The sequence below is a fragment of the Talpa europaea genome (assembly GCF_964194135.1).
Source record: "Talpa europaea genome assembly, chromosome: 8".
In the NCBI taxonomy this organism is placed as follows: Eukaryota; Metazoa; Chordata; class Mammalia; order Eulipotyphla; family Talpidae; genus Talpa; species Talpa europaea.
In genome coordinates this window covers 110,500,165-110,517,502 of record NC_140075.1, presented here as the reverse complement: position 1 = coordinate 110,517,502, position 17,338 = coordinate 110,500,165, and the positions used below count along the sequence as shown (strand labels likewise).

The following is a 17,338-nucleotide window of genomic DNA, read 5'->3' as shown; positions in this document are numbered from 1 at the left end:
GGGAATCAGCTTACTTAGTATGTCAGGTTACATAGTTTTGTTAGATTGCTTCTAAAAGTCAAACCCTCCCGAAGATACCAGTGTAAAAGACCTCTTGTTTTACTCTACATTACTCTACATTTTAAAGAGCCATCAGTAGAATTATGTAATTCCTTAATATCGAACATATCGATATGTAATTCCTTAATATTGAACAATACAGTTGCATGACCCCCACTGTCAATTGTGATAATCAGGAGACAACCAATGTAGACCTAATAGACAAAGGCAAGAAAGTCCTGACTCCTGAGGTCTCTTATGGGGATGTAGAGTCCATGGAATCCACTGTTGAATGTTGTTTACTTAGGGAGATGCCAAATGAATCACAGTATAGATAGGTGAGGTGGTCCTGGAGAGCAGTGTTGGCCGAGAGATGCTGGCTAAAGGGTGTTTCACTGAGTTGCACAGCAGTTAGATCGAACCGGGGAAGAAATCTGGGATGAAAAAAACATTTTGTTTATATCTGTTCAAAACACTGGATGTAGCTTTAAAGCTTACTTCATCCATTTGTAAATAAAGTTCTCCATTATTGATAGCAAATTAATTAAAATTCATAGTTAAAATTTTACCTGAACTACCCAGTATGCACTTATGTACTTATGATGAGTTGTCACATTTATATGCATTTCTCTAAGTGCATTTGGGGACGAACTGATTATTAGAGAATGATTGTGATGACATCAACGTCTTTTTCAGTGTCTTTTCCTTGAATTTGGAAAGAATACATAAGCGTATCATGGAGAAAACATATTTACTTTACGATATGCTCTTAAAAATAAAAGCTGTCCTGACAGGGGACACCCAGGCCTCCAAGATGTCAGCTGTACCATTGAAGGAGAAGAAACTCTTGGTGTCAAAGCAGGGGAGCTGCCAACCTGGATACTGATGTGAGATTTCACCCCTAAAGGCTTTTCTGGAGGTTTCAAAGAGGTTATTACCATTACGCAAGTAAATCAATGTGAAGAAAGGGAGCGTGGCAACGGTATCTATGGTGCTGGCGGCTTATGTGCTTTTCAGCTGCTGCTGTTCTTAAAAGGAATTCAAACACCAGAGACTATGCAGTGTCACAGAAGAGAGCCTAATGTGGAAGGCTTCTGCTGAATTTTGGACAGTGACCTTCTTTTCTTGGCCCCCTAAATCTTTTCTTATCCTAATTAAGAATTAACACCCAACTGGTTTGAAAATATAAACACAAAAGATAGCCTCTTCAGTTGTACAGGGAAATAAGAACAGGGCAATCTTAAATATTAGTCTGTAACAGAATACAAGTTAAAAAGCATTAAAACATAGAGTTGTTGTCGTGTTAAAAAGATTAGGAGTAAGGTAAGGATATTACTCAACACAGTCCTGGCAGTTGCAGCCAGTGCAAGAAAGGAAATGAAAGCACACAGATTGGACAGGAAGAAACAAAGCTGTCTCTATTTATAGATGGCATGATTGGGTATGTAGAAAATCAAAGAAACTACCAAAAAAAAAAAACCCTATAATAAGTGAGTTTAGGGCCTCCTTGGTGGCACAAGGGGTTTAAGCACCACACTGTGAAGCTATCCGCAGCCTCTGCAGCACAAGTTCGATCCCTAGCCAGGCAGGGAGCTACCCACATGGTGCAGCAGACCTCTCCTGCCTCGCCTGCTGCTCCCTTCAGCAGTGTATTTCAGTCAGTCTGCCTGTTCTGTTTCCCACTCTGTCTTTAGTGAATCCTGTCACCCCCCGTCACCTCTGGCTTGCACCCCAGTTCTTGTATGCATAAATCTTTTTTTAAACAAATAAGTGAGTTTACAAGGTTATGGACACAAAATGAGCCTACAGAAATCAATAGTATTTACATATATTAACAATGAACTCTTGGGCACCAAAATTAAAATACAATACCATTTACAAACACAAAAAAGAATATATAGGTGTAAATCTAATAAAACATGGATAGGCTTGCATGTGGAAAAATGACAAAATATTGATGAAATAAATCAAAGAATAAATAAACTGCTCAAGCACGGGTGGGAAAATTCAACATCATAAAGATGACTGTTCTCTACAAGTGGACCTATAGATGTAATGGTAAAATGAAAATTAATAATTTAACCCAATGTTGCTGAGGAGACAGAGACTGGATTATATATTGCCAGTGATAACATAAAATGGTACAGCCACCCTGAAAACCAGTGTTGGTGCTGTCTTGTTTTCATTTGGGTAGAGTAAAAACTAGGATTAGGATTAGTGAATGAGGACTAGTCAACTGATAGGAGGAAAGTTACTTGTTTTTATTAAGGAAATTTAAAAACAGTCAAATGAATCTCATGTGCCTATCACCAGATTCAGCAATTATCAATTTATGGCTAATCTTGTCTCATCCGTAACCTCACCCCAGTCCTATATCCCCATCTATTGGACTATTTTGAAGCAACTCCCAGACACTATCATTTAAACCATACATTTTTGAGTATAAACCTCTTTTAAAAATACTTGTTTAAAATACATGCCACAATACTAATTCTTTAATTTCATAAAATATACAACCTCATTTCTTTTAAGCCTTTGGTTGTCTGAATCACGGTCAAAGCAAATTGTACATAATGCATTTTGTTCAATGTGACTTTAAGGTCTTTTTTTTTTTTTAAAGATTTATTTATTTGTTTATACAAGCACTGGGTACAGTCAGAAGCGCCGGAGGGCGAGAGAATTCACCAGAGCCAGAGCGGGGAGCAGAGCAGGCAGAAGGACCGAAGTACACTGCTGAGGGGAGCAGCGGGCGGCAGGAGAGGTCTGCGCGCCATGTGGGACCCTCCTCTGGTGGCCGGGGAGCAGCCGGGGGTCGAACCGGCGCTGCAGAGGCTGCAGGCAGCTTCGCAACCCAGCGCTCAACTGCTGCGCCACCAGGGAGGCCCTCCTCTTCTTCTTCTTCTTTTTTTTTTTTTTTTTTAAACCTAAAATGTCCCCTTGCTATTTTTTTCCCTTTGTGGCGTATTTCTTAAAGAAATTGAGGTTTTTGTCTATAAAATTTTCCACATCCTGATTTTGATGCCTACATTTCATCATTTAACATTTCTTGTCTCTTGAATTTCCTGTAAATAGGTAATTTTATGTACAGACTTGATCAATTCAGGTTTGATTTTTTTGGCAATATTATTTCATCAATGTCTATTTTTGTCCAGAAACACACCATCTCTCTTTCTGCACTGTTAAAACTGATTAGTATCTTCAGTCCGACCCTTTCATTACAAAGTCCCCTGTCAGTGTCTCAGCTGATGTGGCTTTGGTTTTTTTTTTTTTTAAAGATTTATTTATTTTTATACAAGAAGCGGGGTACAGGCCAGATGAGTGGGAGAGTGAAAGGATTCACCAGAGACAAAGTGGGGAACACAACAGGTAGACTGACGAAATACACTGCTGAGGGGAGCAGCGGGCGAGTCAGGAGAGGTCTGCTGCACCATGTGGGATTCTCACCGGCCGTCCGGGATCAAACCCACACTGCAGAGGGTGCGGACAGCTTCACAGTGCGGCGCTCAACCACCTGCACCACCAGGGAGGCCCTCAGCTGATGTGGCTTTGATTCATCATTTCATTATAGGTTCAAATGATGACATTCTCTCATCCCTCCTTCATTTAAGAAGGAACTTTTCTACTTGATAAACATTCAACATAATGATTTAATATTAAAAATATATCCTAAGGCAGCAAAGGTAAAAACTAAGACACAACTCCCTTTGCTGAGTGTGTGCCTACATCTCTGTTGGATATATACCTTGAGATGCAATTGCCAGGTCACATGCTACATATTAATGTAGCTTTAGTAGATAATGCCAAACCAGCTTCCAAGTGTCCTACAAAGTTCTTTTAGCCATTCTGATGGGTGTGAAGTGAGCCAACATTTGACTAATTAAAAAGTTAGGAAAAGAGACTAGGAAATTATCACAGACATGATTGGAAAACATTGGAGAACTTTACACCCAGGTCGAAAGGACCAAGTGTTCTCTTTCATCTATGGATGGCAGCTTTGTAGGGATTGACTTTACAATAGTTCATTAAATGGAATGAACAACAACTTTTCCATATCATATTATTGAAAATTAAAAAGATTCATCCTACTCACAGTTACCAGCTATAGAGAAAGGCACACTCATGCGCTCCTGGTGTAGATTACATAAGCACCACGTTTTTGACAAGTAATTTGGGAATACTACCTGTCAAACATAAAGTAGGTATAACTGCTGACCCAGAAATTCTAGATGTTTATCTACCAGAAATACTGGTACCAATGTAAGTAAGAGAATGTTCAAAGTAACCCTTTATGCAAAATTTGGAGCTAGGGGGGACCACAGCATCTTCTAGAGGAAACAGGATGAATACATTTAATTAAATGATTCCAACAGCTGCCTCTGCTGTTGTTCATAAGTGAAACAGAATTGTAATAACATAGAATAGTATCCACGACACTGAAAATGAAAAAGCAGGCTATCTGGTCTCCATGTGGCCACAAGATAGATACAGATACTCATACACACTATGATATGACTGTATAAACAGATGTTTGCAAATGTCTATGTAAAAAGACAAAAATATAGGGCCTCCCTGGTGGCACAGGGATTAAGGCACAACCTGTGAAGCTGTCTGCAGCCACTGCAACATGAGTTCAATCCCCCAGCTGGCCAGGGAACTACCCACATGGCTCAGCAGACCTCTCCTGACTCACCTGCTGCTCCCCTCAGCAGTGTATTTCAGTCAGTCTGCCTGTTCAGTTCCCCACTCTCTCTCTGGTGAATCCTCTCACACCTCCCCCACACATACCTCTGGCCTGTACCCCAGCTCTTGTATGCATAAATAAATAAATCTTTAGAAAAAAAGGACAAAAATATAAAAGCCATTAGAGATAAAGTCTGTGAAATGGAGCTTGAGGGGTAAAGGAGGCCTTCACTTTCCACTAGTTGGAATTTGTTTTACAAGCATGGATTGTTTATATAAAATTTAGAAGATAACAAAAAAATAAGGCAGAGGGAACATTGCTAAGACAACAGTGTGAGGAGATTAGATGCTGACACCTTACCTTTTATGAGGGAGTCTCTTAACATAGAGTCTGCTGACAAAGTCCTGTAACTGAAATTTGGGGCAATTGGCTCCACCTTCCGCGCAGTCTTCAGCGTGCACCGAGAGGAAAAGCTCATTCAGGAGCTGCATCACCTGTGTCTGGGGCAGGCCCTTGGCCGTGCAGATGTTCAGGAACGCGTAGAACACTCCCTCCAACCATTTGATGTTGAGGACAATCCCCCCTATATGCCAAGGAGAAGGAAAATGCCAGTTAGCACCTCCAAGACCAGATTTGCCGGGAACAGAGGAAGCCCCTCAGTGAACAGCCACTGTTCTGCAAGACAGACTGATCGTGGGGACCTCAAGCTAAGGCCAGGGGCCCTGTGTAGTGCCCCATGTAACACATCAGGTGTTGACCCTGCTGCAGGAGGACAGACAGGACTAACAGAGACACTGCTAATGGCAAAAGCATCTCCAGAAATCTCTAAAATGGATCTTGTCAATAAGAAGTAGGGACTAAGGGAAACTGCAAGATTAGAGCAGAGAAAAGCCAGTTTGGTCCCACACACTGCACCCTTCTCCCCTCTGGCTTTGTCCAGTTCATCCTTACAGGTTCCTAATAATCAGCCTTCTCAGCTTTTCCTAATAAAGGCAGTTATTTGCCTCCAAAACCATTTCCATACAAAGCCTAAACAGCTGAGGATATAGCTAGTGTGTACTCCCCCCACCACACACACCCAGGATTTAAAATGATAGCAACAGGCTGGCAGGAAGGCCATCTTCAAAGCAGTGAGCTGTTACCAGCAGAGCTGTAGGGACAGGTGGCCTGAAGAATTGCGGGGTCTTGGAGAGCAGCTGTGACGTCCTTATTGGTCCCCCAGAAGTTGACAAAATCTGCAACACACTGATACTGAGGCCGCAAGATGTTGGTGTGGTTCAGTAGGAGTTTCAATCTGGAAACAAAAAGCCACCACGATAGGGGGTTCAGTGCCGACTAATCACGAGAGCCACTGAGTTCACACCCGAGCCCAGGACTGGCTGCCTGCGTGCTGCTCCCAGGCCAAAAGTTGTGGGGCACCAAGAAGACTACTGAGCAGTTAGTAGTCCAGCCATTCATCTAACACTTACTGAATGTGATCACGTGCCATGCACTGGGCTAGACACCGGGATATAAAAATAATCTGTGAGACGTATTCTCAGTCACTTTCCTGCTGTTGACTGGTGGTTTCCCTTCTCGTTAGTGCACAGGGAACACTAGTTGTCTTTAGGGAGCAGGAGGCCCTGCACCATGTGTTCTAAACAATTGCCCACCAAAGAAAATGACCCACCTCAAAAGCAGTTTGTGGATAGGTTGGTGAGATGCAATGAGGAAGGGTCTTTCTGGAAAAGAAGCTGCTTCTACCTTATTATGGGAAACAACCAAGCCAAGGGTCAGGGGCTTCTTGGGAAGCAGAAGCCTGAGATGAGGGGAGAGCAGTTCTGCCTGTTTGCAGATTCCGTGTTCATCCCAACAACAGTACCTGGCTATTGGGATGGCAGCGACAAAGCTGTACACGATGCAGACTTCCTTGAGGCTGGGTTGAATTTTGACACAGATATGAGACAGCTGGGCTGGCAGGCAACAGAGGAATACCACGTTGGCCCACTCGACCAGTTTAGTGTTATGGTAGAAACACTGGATTCCGAGTTTCTGGAACTCACCTAGAGGAAACAAAAGAAGTGAGCGTGAAAGCAGTCAGTCCAAACAAAAAAAAAATAAAACTATATGATTCCATTTATATAAAATCCCTACAAAATGCAAACTAATCAGTGGCTGTGCTCAGATCAGGGGCCTCTTGGGTGGAGGGCTACAGGGGCAGAGAGACGGGAACTCTCCTGCCTCAGAATTCCTAAACTTCTGGCATCTGATGTGTTCCTTACCTTCTTATGTTGATAGTTTCGCAACTGCATACATGTGTCAGAATATCTAATTATACACTTTTTTTTTTTTTTTTTTGGTGGGACCCTTGCCGGTGGCCGGGGATCGAACCAGCACTGCAGAGGCCTCGGGCAGCCTTGCTACCCAGCGCTTAACCGCTGTGCCACCAGGGGAGGCCCTATACACTTTCTAAATGTGCAGTTTATTGCGTACAAATTATTTTTTAAATAAAACTACACCTGTTCTTTGAATAGTAATTTTATTTATAAAATTATATACAAAGTAGTCCAAATAGTAGTAGTAGTCCAAATAAATAGTGCATAGTTATATAAAGTATGGTATAGCCCTACTTGGGAGTACTATACGGCCTTAACATGATTTTGCAGGATGTCAGATGATATGAGAATATGCTCATAAGACAGTAACTGAGGAGGGGCGGAGCAACATGGCGGCGAGGAGACGCTGCGAGTAAGATCTCCCATTAAAAAAAGTTAATAGGGAGGAAAAGCGGCAGGTCCCAGTGAGAACTGGGACACGGAAGATAAACGGACGACTCCAGCAAACTGCCCGAAGAAGAAAGTTGCCATAAAAGAGGACCAGAAGGGAGGGAAGCGCAGAACCCTGCTCCCCTCTCCCGCCCACAGAGGCGGCACTCTCCGACCCGCAGAGAGGAGGGAAACAACAAACCAAAACGGCCAACAAGAAAAACGGACGCAGCAAGTGGGACTGTGAGTGGAAAGGAACTATTTCAGCCACCACACCCCGTGAACGGGAGCTGTGGAGAACCCTGCAGGATCCGCCGCGGAGGTGAGCTCCAGGCGCCATTAAAGAGAGCCCCGCCCCCCAGGAGGAGACCAGCACCAGCACCAGCACACAGCCCCGGCCGCCCGGTAAGCTTGCGAGGAAAGCGGCGCGCTGATCCAGATCGGATCGCAGCTGCCCAGGTCCCTGCGCCTGCGACCTAGGCTTGCGGGGAGACCACGGAGGCCCTCCCTGAGTGAGCAGGAACCAGGCGCCCAGGCAGGGAAGCAGGATTCAAAAGGTGCCATTCCCGCGCCACTGATCTGGGCTACAGCCCGCGTCCTGGAACTGAGGGCTTTGGAACTGAGACCCGGGGCACGAAATTAGGGGCGTGGGTTCCCCACGACGGTGGGGCACAAGGCAGACACAGCACCCCAAAGCCGTTGAGGTGTACCCTACCATCCCCGCTCTGCTCCCTGTCCCACGGGGTGGAAAATCAGCTCCCCAAGGGCTCTAGGAGAGATCTCTGGCGCCACCTAGCGACTTGAAGCCAGCAGAGGCTCCTGAAGGAGCTAGTGGCCAGCTGGGGAGTTAGCCCACACCGGGCCCCTTCCGAACAAGTAGTCTGAGCCGACAGGGAGAGCGAGCACCCACAGCCGGGGCAGACCAGGCGCGCAGAAGAGTGTGCCTGAGACCAGACGCGCAGGGAGTGTGTCCCACATCACCATTTTAGAACAGGGACATTTCTTCAGTAAAGACTACCTGCAGAAGGCTTCCTCAGGAGCCAGAGGGGAGCGGGGGAAGTTCGCCCACGCCAGACCCCCTCTGGCCTGCAGTCCAAGCCCAGAGGGGGAGCAGGAACCCACCGCCGGGGCAGACCAGGCGCACAGGGGAGTGTGTCCCCACATCGGCATTTTAGAACAGGGACCTTTCTCCAGTAAAGACTGCTTGAAACTGACAGATGACTCCTGGAGGAACCAGAGGGGAGCAGAGAAGCCCACCCAAGATGCCGGCCAGTCCCAACAACACAGTGTCCTAACGCATTCGGCAAATTAGAAAACAGACAGTAGGGAGGAGAAGAACCACATGCAACCTAGCAACTCTCCAGAGAAAAAGCACACCACAAAAAGAAAACCAGCCCCCAGATTGCAACGACAATAACTTGGAAGAATTTCTGAGCCTTCCAGAAAGAGAATTTAAAATTGCCGTGATTAAAAAACTGACAGAAGTCATAAAGGAAAACAATGATAAGGGAAAAATAATCAATGATCAGAAGAATGCAATCGAGTCCCTAGAGAGGGAAAACAACGCTCAGAAGAAAGAAATTGAGTCCCTAAAGAGGGAAGTAAAAGAAATGCAGGAGATCAAAGAATTAATGGAAGAACTAAAGAATTCTGGGAAAAGCAATGAAAGCAGAATAGATGAAATGGAAGAACGAATAAGTAATCTTGAAGACACAGAAATAAAAAGAACCAAAACAGAAAAGGAAAGAGAAGTACGAAGGAAAAAGAACGAGGAAAGACTTCGGGAACTATCTGACTCCATGAGGAAAGGAAATATAAGAGTTATAGGAATACCAGAAGGAGAGGAGAGAGATGTAGGAACAGAGAAAATATTCAAAGAGATAATTGAAGAGAACTTCCCAAATGTGAAGAAGGAGCTGAAAATTGATATACAAGAAGCAAGAAGAACACCAAACTTCCACGACAAAAGGAAAAATACAGCAAGACACATAATAGTAAAGCTCCCAAGAATCCAGGACAAGGAAAAAATAATGAAGCTGACAAGAGGGAAGAAACAGATAACATTCAAAGGAAAACCAATCAGGCTGACATCAGACTTCTCCGAAGAAACACTACGGGCAAGGAGAGAGTGGAGGGACATAGTCAACAGACTCCAAGAAAACAGATGCCAACCAAGAATACTCTATCCCGCAAAGCTCTCCTTCCTCTTTGAAGAAAGAATATGGACCTTCCCAGACAAACAGAAACTCCGGAATTTCATTGCAACTAAACCCCCACTCCAAAAAATACTACAAGGAGTCCTAAAGCCAGAACCTCAGAGGGACGAATAACAATGAAAGAAGGCCAAAAAAAAAAAAGTTATTAAAAGAATAAATAAATAAAATCAAAGGAAAGACAAACACAATGGCAAATACAGATGTTAACATATCAATATTAACTCTAAATGTAAATGGACTAAACTCTTCAATAAAAAGACACAGAGTTGCAGCCTGGATTAAGAAACAAAACCCAACCTTTTGCTGTCTCCAGAAAACACATTTAGCTACAAAAGATAAAAATAGGCTCAAAGTTAAAGGATGGAAAACAATCCTACAAGCAAATGGACCAAAAAAGAAAGCAGGAACAGCTATACTTATATCAGATAAAACAGATTTCAAACTCAAAAAGATAAAAAGAGACCCCAATGGTCACTACATTATGATCAAGGGGACAATACTTCAAGAAGAAATAACACTCATTAACATATACTCACCAAACGAAGGAGCACCAAAATATATCAGACAACTGTTGTCCTCTCTGAAAACAGACATCAGAGAAAACACATACGTAGTGGGAGACTTCAACACACCACTATCAACAATGGATAGATCAACAAGACAAAAAATAAGTAAAGAAACCAAAGCTCTAAATAAGGACCTAGAGCAATTGGGCTTAACAGACATCTATAGAACACTAAACCCCAAAAAAACGGAGTACACATTTTTCTCAAGCGCACACGGATCATTCTCCAGGATCGATCACATACTGGGGCACAAGACAAACATCAACAGATACACCAAGATTGAAATCATATCAACCATCTTTTCTGACCATGAAGGCATCAAACTAGAAATAAACCATAAAAAGAAGGCAAGGAACTTTCCTACCTCATGGAGATTAAAAACCACACTACTGGAAGACCATTGGACTAATGAGGAGATCAAAGAAGAAATTAAAAAATTTTTTGAATTGAACGACAAGGAGGACACCAATATCCTAAATGTATGGGATGCAGCAAAAGCAGTAATAAGAGGAAAATATATAGCAATAGAAGCTCATATCAAGAAACAAGAAAGAGCGCAAAGAAACAACCTAATCTCGAAGCTCAAAGATCTAGAAAAAGAACAACAAAAAAACCCCAAAACCAGTAGAAGAAAAGAAATAATAAAAACCAAAGCAGAAATAAATGAAATTGAAACTAAAAAAAACAATCCAAAAGATCAATGAAACCAAGAGCTGGTTCTTTGAAAAAATCAATAAAATAGACAAACCTCTAGCCAGGCTCACAAAGGAAAAAAGGGAGAAAGCACAAATAAACAGGATCATCAATGAAAGAGGAGAAATCACAACGGACACAGCAGAAATCAAAAGAATAATCAGTAACTACTATGAACAGTTATATGGAAACAAGTTTAACAATCTAGAGGAGATGGACAAATTCCTACAACTCTACAATCACCCAAAGCTAGATAAAGAAGAAATAGAACACCTAAACAGACCAATTACAATTAGCGAAATTGAAATGGTAATCAAAAACCTCCCCAAAAACAAAAGCCCAGGACCTGATGGATTTACAAATGAATTCTACCAAACATTCAGAGACGAATTAGTGCCTATCCTTCACAAACTCTTCCAAAAAATTGAGAAGGAAGGGACAATACCAAACACGTTTTATGAAGCCAACATTACACTAATACCAAAACCGAACAAGGACAACACAAAAAAGGAAAACTACAGGCCAATCTCCCTAATGAACACTGATGCAAAAATCCTCAATAAAATTTTAGCCATCAGAATCCAACAATGTATCCATAAGATAATTCACCACGACCAAGTTGGATTCATTCCAGGGGCACAAGGATGTTTTAACATCCGAAAATCAATCAACGTTATCCAACACATCAACAAAAAGAAATATAAAAACCATATGATAATATCAATAGATGCTGAGAAAGCTTTCGACAAAGTGCAACACCCATTCATGATAAAAGCCCTTGAAATTCTTGGGATACAAGGAACATACCTCAACATCATAAAGGCCATCTATGACAAGCCAACAGCCAGTATCATTCTCAATGGTGAAAAGCTGAAAGCAATTCCATTAAGATCTGGAACAAGACAAGGATGTCCACTCTCATCACTGCTTTTCAATATAATACTGGAAGTCCTAGCCAGGGCAATAAGACAAGAGAAAGACATCCAAGGAATCCAAATAGGAAAAGAAGAAGTCAAACTATCACTATTTGCAGACGATATGATATTATACATAGAGAACCCCAAAAACTCCACAGAAAAGCTAATTCAACTCATCAATCAGTTCAGTAAAGTGGCAGGATACAAAATCAACACGCAGAAGTCAGTAGCCTTCCTATACACAAACAATAAATCTGAAGAAGAAGAAATCAAAAAAACCATCCCTTTTGTTATTGAAACAAAAAAAATCAAATATTTGGGAATAAATCTAACAAAAGAGGTAAAGGACCTATACAAAGAAAACTATAAAACACTGTTAAAAGAAATAGAAGAAGACACAAAGAAATGGAGAGACATCCCCTGCTCATGGATTGGAAGAATAAACATTATTAAAATGGCCATCCTTCCAAAAGCAATATACAGATTCAATGCTATTCCAATCAAAATTTCAATGTCATTCTTCAAAGAAATAGAACAATTATTGATGAAATTCATATGGAATCACAAAAAACCCCGAATAGCCAAAGCTCTCCTGAAAAAAAAAAGAAGGGAATGGAGGCATCACACTCCCAGACTTCAAACTATACTACAAAGCCATAATCATCAAAACTGCATGGTATTGGAACAAGAACAGACATACAGACCAATGGAATCGAATAGAAAATCCAGAAATAAACCCACAGATTTATGGTCAACTAATCTTTGACAAAGGAGCAAAGAATATGCATTGGAGCAAAGAAAGTTTGTTCAATAAATGGTGCTGGGAAAACTGGGTCGCTACGTGCAAAAGAATGAAGCTTGACCACTACCTCACACCATACACAAAAATCAACTCAAAATGGATTAAAGAACTAGACATAAGACCTGAAACCATAAAATATATAGAAGGAAATATAGGCAAAACACTACGTGATTTGCACATCAAAGACATCTTTACAGACACATCACCCAAAGCAGTGATAGTGAAGGCAAAGATAAACAGCTGGGACTACATCAAATTAAAGAGCTTTTGCACCGCAAAAGAGACAATAACAAAAACAAAGAGAAACCCCACCAACTGGGAGAACATTTTTGCACCCAACACTAATGATAAAGGACTGATCACAAAAATCTGCAAAGAGCTGATGAGACTCAACAACAACAAAGAAAATAATCCAGTCAAAAAATGGGCAGAAGAGCTAAAAAGAAACTTCTCTGAAGAGGAAATGCAAATGGCCAACAGGCATATGAAAAAATGTTCAACATCACTTGTAATCAGGGAAATGCAAATCAAAACTACCATGAGATACCATCTTACACCAGTGAGAATGGCACATATTAAAAAAACTAGCAACAACAAATGTTGGCGAGGGTGTGGAGAAAAAGGAACTCTTCTGCACTGTTGGTGGGAGTGCAAACTGGTCCAACCACTGTGGAAAGCTGTGTGGAGATTTCTGGACCTACTAAACATAGAGCTTCCATATGATCCAGCAATTCCACTCCTAGGTATTTACCCAAAGGACACAGAAACATCAATTCCAAAGAGCACCTGCACCCCTATGTTTATAGCAGCACTGTTTACAATAGCTAAGCTTTGGAAACAACCCAAATGCCCAAAAATAGATGACTGGATCAAGAAGATGTGGTACATATATACCATGGAATATTACTCAGCATTCAAAAAAGATAAACACATGCAATTTGCAGCAACATGGATGGCGCTGGAAGGGATCATGCTCAGCGAAATAAGCCAAAAAGAAAAAGAAAAATACCGGATGGTCTCACTCATAGCAGGAATCTAGAAAACTTAAATAAGGGACCAGGAAAATGAATATAAGAAAGTGAAAATCAAAATCAACAAAAAACTATGAACCAGAGACACTTTTAGGGGGGCGGGGGCGGGAGGGGAGGGATTGGGGTCAGAATGGGGGGGCTGCAATTGTATGGGGAATATAACAATAAAATTTATAAAAAAAAAATAAAAAAATAAAAAAAAAGACAGTAACTGAAAAAAGCAGGGTACAGAGTTCCCTCCAGTGTTCTTGCTAATGCCAGCAATATGGTCAGGGGGTGATAGTAGTTATTATTTACTTCCCTGCATATTATAAGTATTTTTATAATATGCATGTATTGTTTTATACTTACTACTTACTGAAGTATATTTAGATGAGGGCAACACAGAGAAGCTTACAGTTGTCATTTTTGACAAATACTTATACATCCCATGGAACTTACCCCTCTTTCAATATAGTGAACATTCCCATCCCCCCAAAAAGTTCCTTCACACCCCTTTTCAATCTCACTGTTTTGATATCTGTCACCACAGATTAGTAAATGGAATCTCTACAAAACTTATTTTTATTTGGTACATGTCATTTTTAAAAACACTGGGCTAATGTTTGGAACTGGTTCACTGACCCCCCTGGATGCCAGCTGATCCAGTAAGGTTTGAACTCTGGAAAACGTCTCTCATCAAGGACCAAAAAGGTATACCTCACTGCAAGAGCATAGGGTGGAGAAATGAATAGAAAACATTGAAGTGGAGAAGAAAGATGTTTTAAGGAGTAAGTCAAGAAATCATCTTCCTAGCTTCCCTCAGAGCTAGCAATCTGGGAACCAGCTAGAGGCAAGGATTCTTCTTTCAAGGGACTCTTTCAAAATGGCCTGGTCAACACCTGAGAAGCACACCCAAGGCCCATTTCTCCCATGAGCCTTACCCAGGGTCTCTGGCCTCCGCGTGGAGATGCGAAGGTTCCTTGCAGGGAGGGGGACAAGCTGAAGCAGTGTCAGAGCCAGCTGCTTCCCAAGGTGGCCGCCTCCAATAATGCCCACTTTCAGCTCACCAGCAGCAACGCTGTTATCTAGCGATTCCCCCAAGTTGGTTAGTTTCTCAGGTAATGATGCCCTGCAAGATGGACACACAGACACACACACATAAGCACACACACACCTGTGGCTGTTCTTGACTCTCAGCCTCTGACATCTCTATTTTAATGTCTGTGTGGCAGCCTGGTGGCACCTTAAGTACTCCAGAGATAAGCATTCCAATTAATACCACTAGGGACTGAAATGGTCCTCCTGAGTGAATTTTCCAGAAAGTAAAGTGTATTCCTTCATGGCACCGAAACTTGTTTAAAACATTTGTCAATAAACATTGTGTTACATGTATTGTGTATTTAATTCCCTGCCTTCTTAAACACGAGATGTGAATAGCTAACCATTTCTGTGGCTCAGCACGCTCGTGTGAGTGGTCACTGTTCCACGTCACCTGGAGCTGTGGCCAGTTCCTTCGTTGTTTCCTGGGCACAGAGGTCAGTTCACTTTGCCCACGTGACAGTTCTCTCTGGATTGCTATTTCAGTCCTGCAGAGACCCAGGAAACCAACTAACTTAGCTTCTCTCAAATGTTATGATTTCTAAAAGTAAGTGGTTTATAAGAGCAAACAGTTCTTAGAAATTGACGGTCAAGAATTTGAGTCCAGGGCCTCCCCGGTGGCGCAGCAGTTGAGCGCTGGGTTGCGAAGCTGCCTGCAGCCTCTGCGTCGCCAGTTCGATCCCCGGCTGCTCCCCGGCCACCGGAGGAGGGTCCCGCATGGCGCGCAGACCTCTCCTGCCGCCCGCTGCTCCCCTCAGCAGTGTACTTCGGTCCTTCTGCCTGCTCTGCTCCCCGCTCTGGCTCTGGTTAATTCTCTCGCCCTCCCGCGCTTCTGACTGTACCCAGTGCTTGTATAAATAAATAAAAAAATAAATCTTAAAAAAAAAAAAAAGAATTTGAGTCCAGTCTTTTCAGACGTTCACTTCCCGTTGGTTCTGGAATTGTTTCCTTGGCCCAAGAACAAAGTCGGAGGTCTGGATCCACAAAGCATTATTTTATGGTGTTCTATGACAACCACATATTTGTTCTGTTTCTTTTAACTTTTTATTCTATTTTTTATGTAAAAATTGGAATCTTCAAACTCTGGCATTTCCAGAAAGCATCACAAGCTACATTCTTTTTAAGACTTCTCTCTTGGCAGAGAGGAGAATATTTTCTCAATGACTGATCCTTCCAAATATAAAATGCCTCCTGGAAGTTTCACATATTGACTTCTCACCATTCATCTCAGATGCAACCAGTAAGTTTATGCATCCTTATCAGCAAGCCAATCAGCAAACTCAGATTTGGTCTTGCCATGTAGGAGTTGATCTAATTTCAGTGAAAATCAAGAAATAGACTGGTGGGGAATGGGTTGGGGGGGATGCTCCAGGAGTGACCCAGAATTCTAGAATCCAGGAGCCCACTCCTAGGTACCCAGCTCTGTCTGAAGTCATGTTGCACAAAGATATGGACTGGACTGACAGCTTCTCTGCAAATCCTTATTGCTGGTTTTAAGCAAATCACCTGACCGTAGGGACCCCCACTGGTGTAGGTGACTTTCCTTTGAGGGAGCGTTCCACTGTTAGCTCACCCTCAAAATAAAGAACTGGCTCCATTTTCAGCCACTATCCATAAACTGGCTAGTCATTAGTAGCTGCAGAAGACAAGCTGGTGGGTGAATGGGTAAATGAATGGATCATTTAATCAATCCACCAAATGAAAGGAAATCAGCACTAACCCATACTGTGTTATGTAACCACAGTCAAGGGTCCCTGGTATGCATCTCCCTGGTGCTTTCAGAGTCTATGGGTTAGACTATGGGTTAGAATAGGTAGGAAGATACTCCCTCTGCCAAATTTATCTTCCGGTATGAAATGCTTATATCATCTGTATTCTCCACAGACTCTTCTCCACCTGCTTGAACCTGGAAACCAGCTTACCTCAATTTATGGAGTAGCTTGCAGAAGAAGGTTGCATGGGCACAAGCCTTGACCATCAGTCCCCGGAAACGACCCTGCAAGTACAGCCAGCTGCAGTCTTGCTCCTGAATCCCATGTTCAAACTTCAGGGACTCAAGGTCCTCTATCAAGTCCATTTCTAAGCCACCATTTCCTGCTGGGAAAGATACCAGTTTGGCTCCCGGTTCTGGAAGCAGAGGGTGTCCGTGCAGGAGGGTGTGTGTGCGCCAAGTCACGGGTTCTCGTGATGATGGGCCTTAACCCTTCAGTCCCAGCTTCTGAGCTGACACCTGTCATCCACTTCTGTTTAACTGCGAGTCCTAGAGGGGTCCTAAGCACTGGCTATCCATGAAGCAGGAATACCTGGATTCATGGAAAACCTGAGCAAAAATCCAAGGTAATGTTCCTTCACATAGGTTTGCCACTTCTTCCAGCAGATGCATTTACATTAGCAATGAGGTTTACAGAACTCTTGGGCCAGCACCTGTTCCCTTCCATTTCCTGCTAAGTTTTAAAATTAAGAGTGAGCACTTAGACCATATTTCAAAGAAATTCTTCCCTTTCACTAAACTGTTTCCCACAGGGTAGACAATAGTCCAAACTATTTTCTAAGTAGCATGGTCCTATTG

The 17,338-nt window shown here is 42.5% G+C and overlaps 1 protein-coding gene across 1 annotated transcript; it reads right to left on the bottom strand.

Annotated features, from left to right (window-relative positions):
• Positions 1–5,076: 5,076 nt before the first annotated feature.
• On the bottom strand, positions 5,077–16,846 carry NOXRED1 (NADP dependent oxidoreductase domain containing 1; the record flags this gene model as incomplete). Its single annotated transcript, XM_084240305.1, has 5 exons — positions 5,077–5,303; positions 5,863–6,014; positions 6,582–6,762; positions 14,613–14,800; positions 16,692–16,846. The coding sequence occupies 5 exons, from the start codon at positions 16,844–16,846 to the stop codon at positions 5,077–5,079; spliced, it is 903 nt and encodes a 300-aa protein (XP_084096431.1).
• Positions 16,847–17,338: the final 492 nt, after the last annotated feature.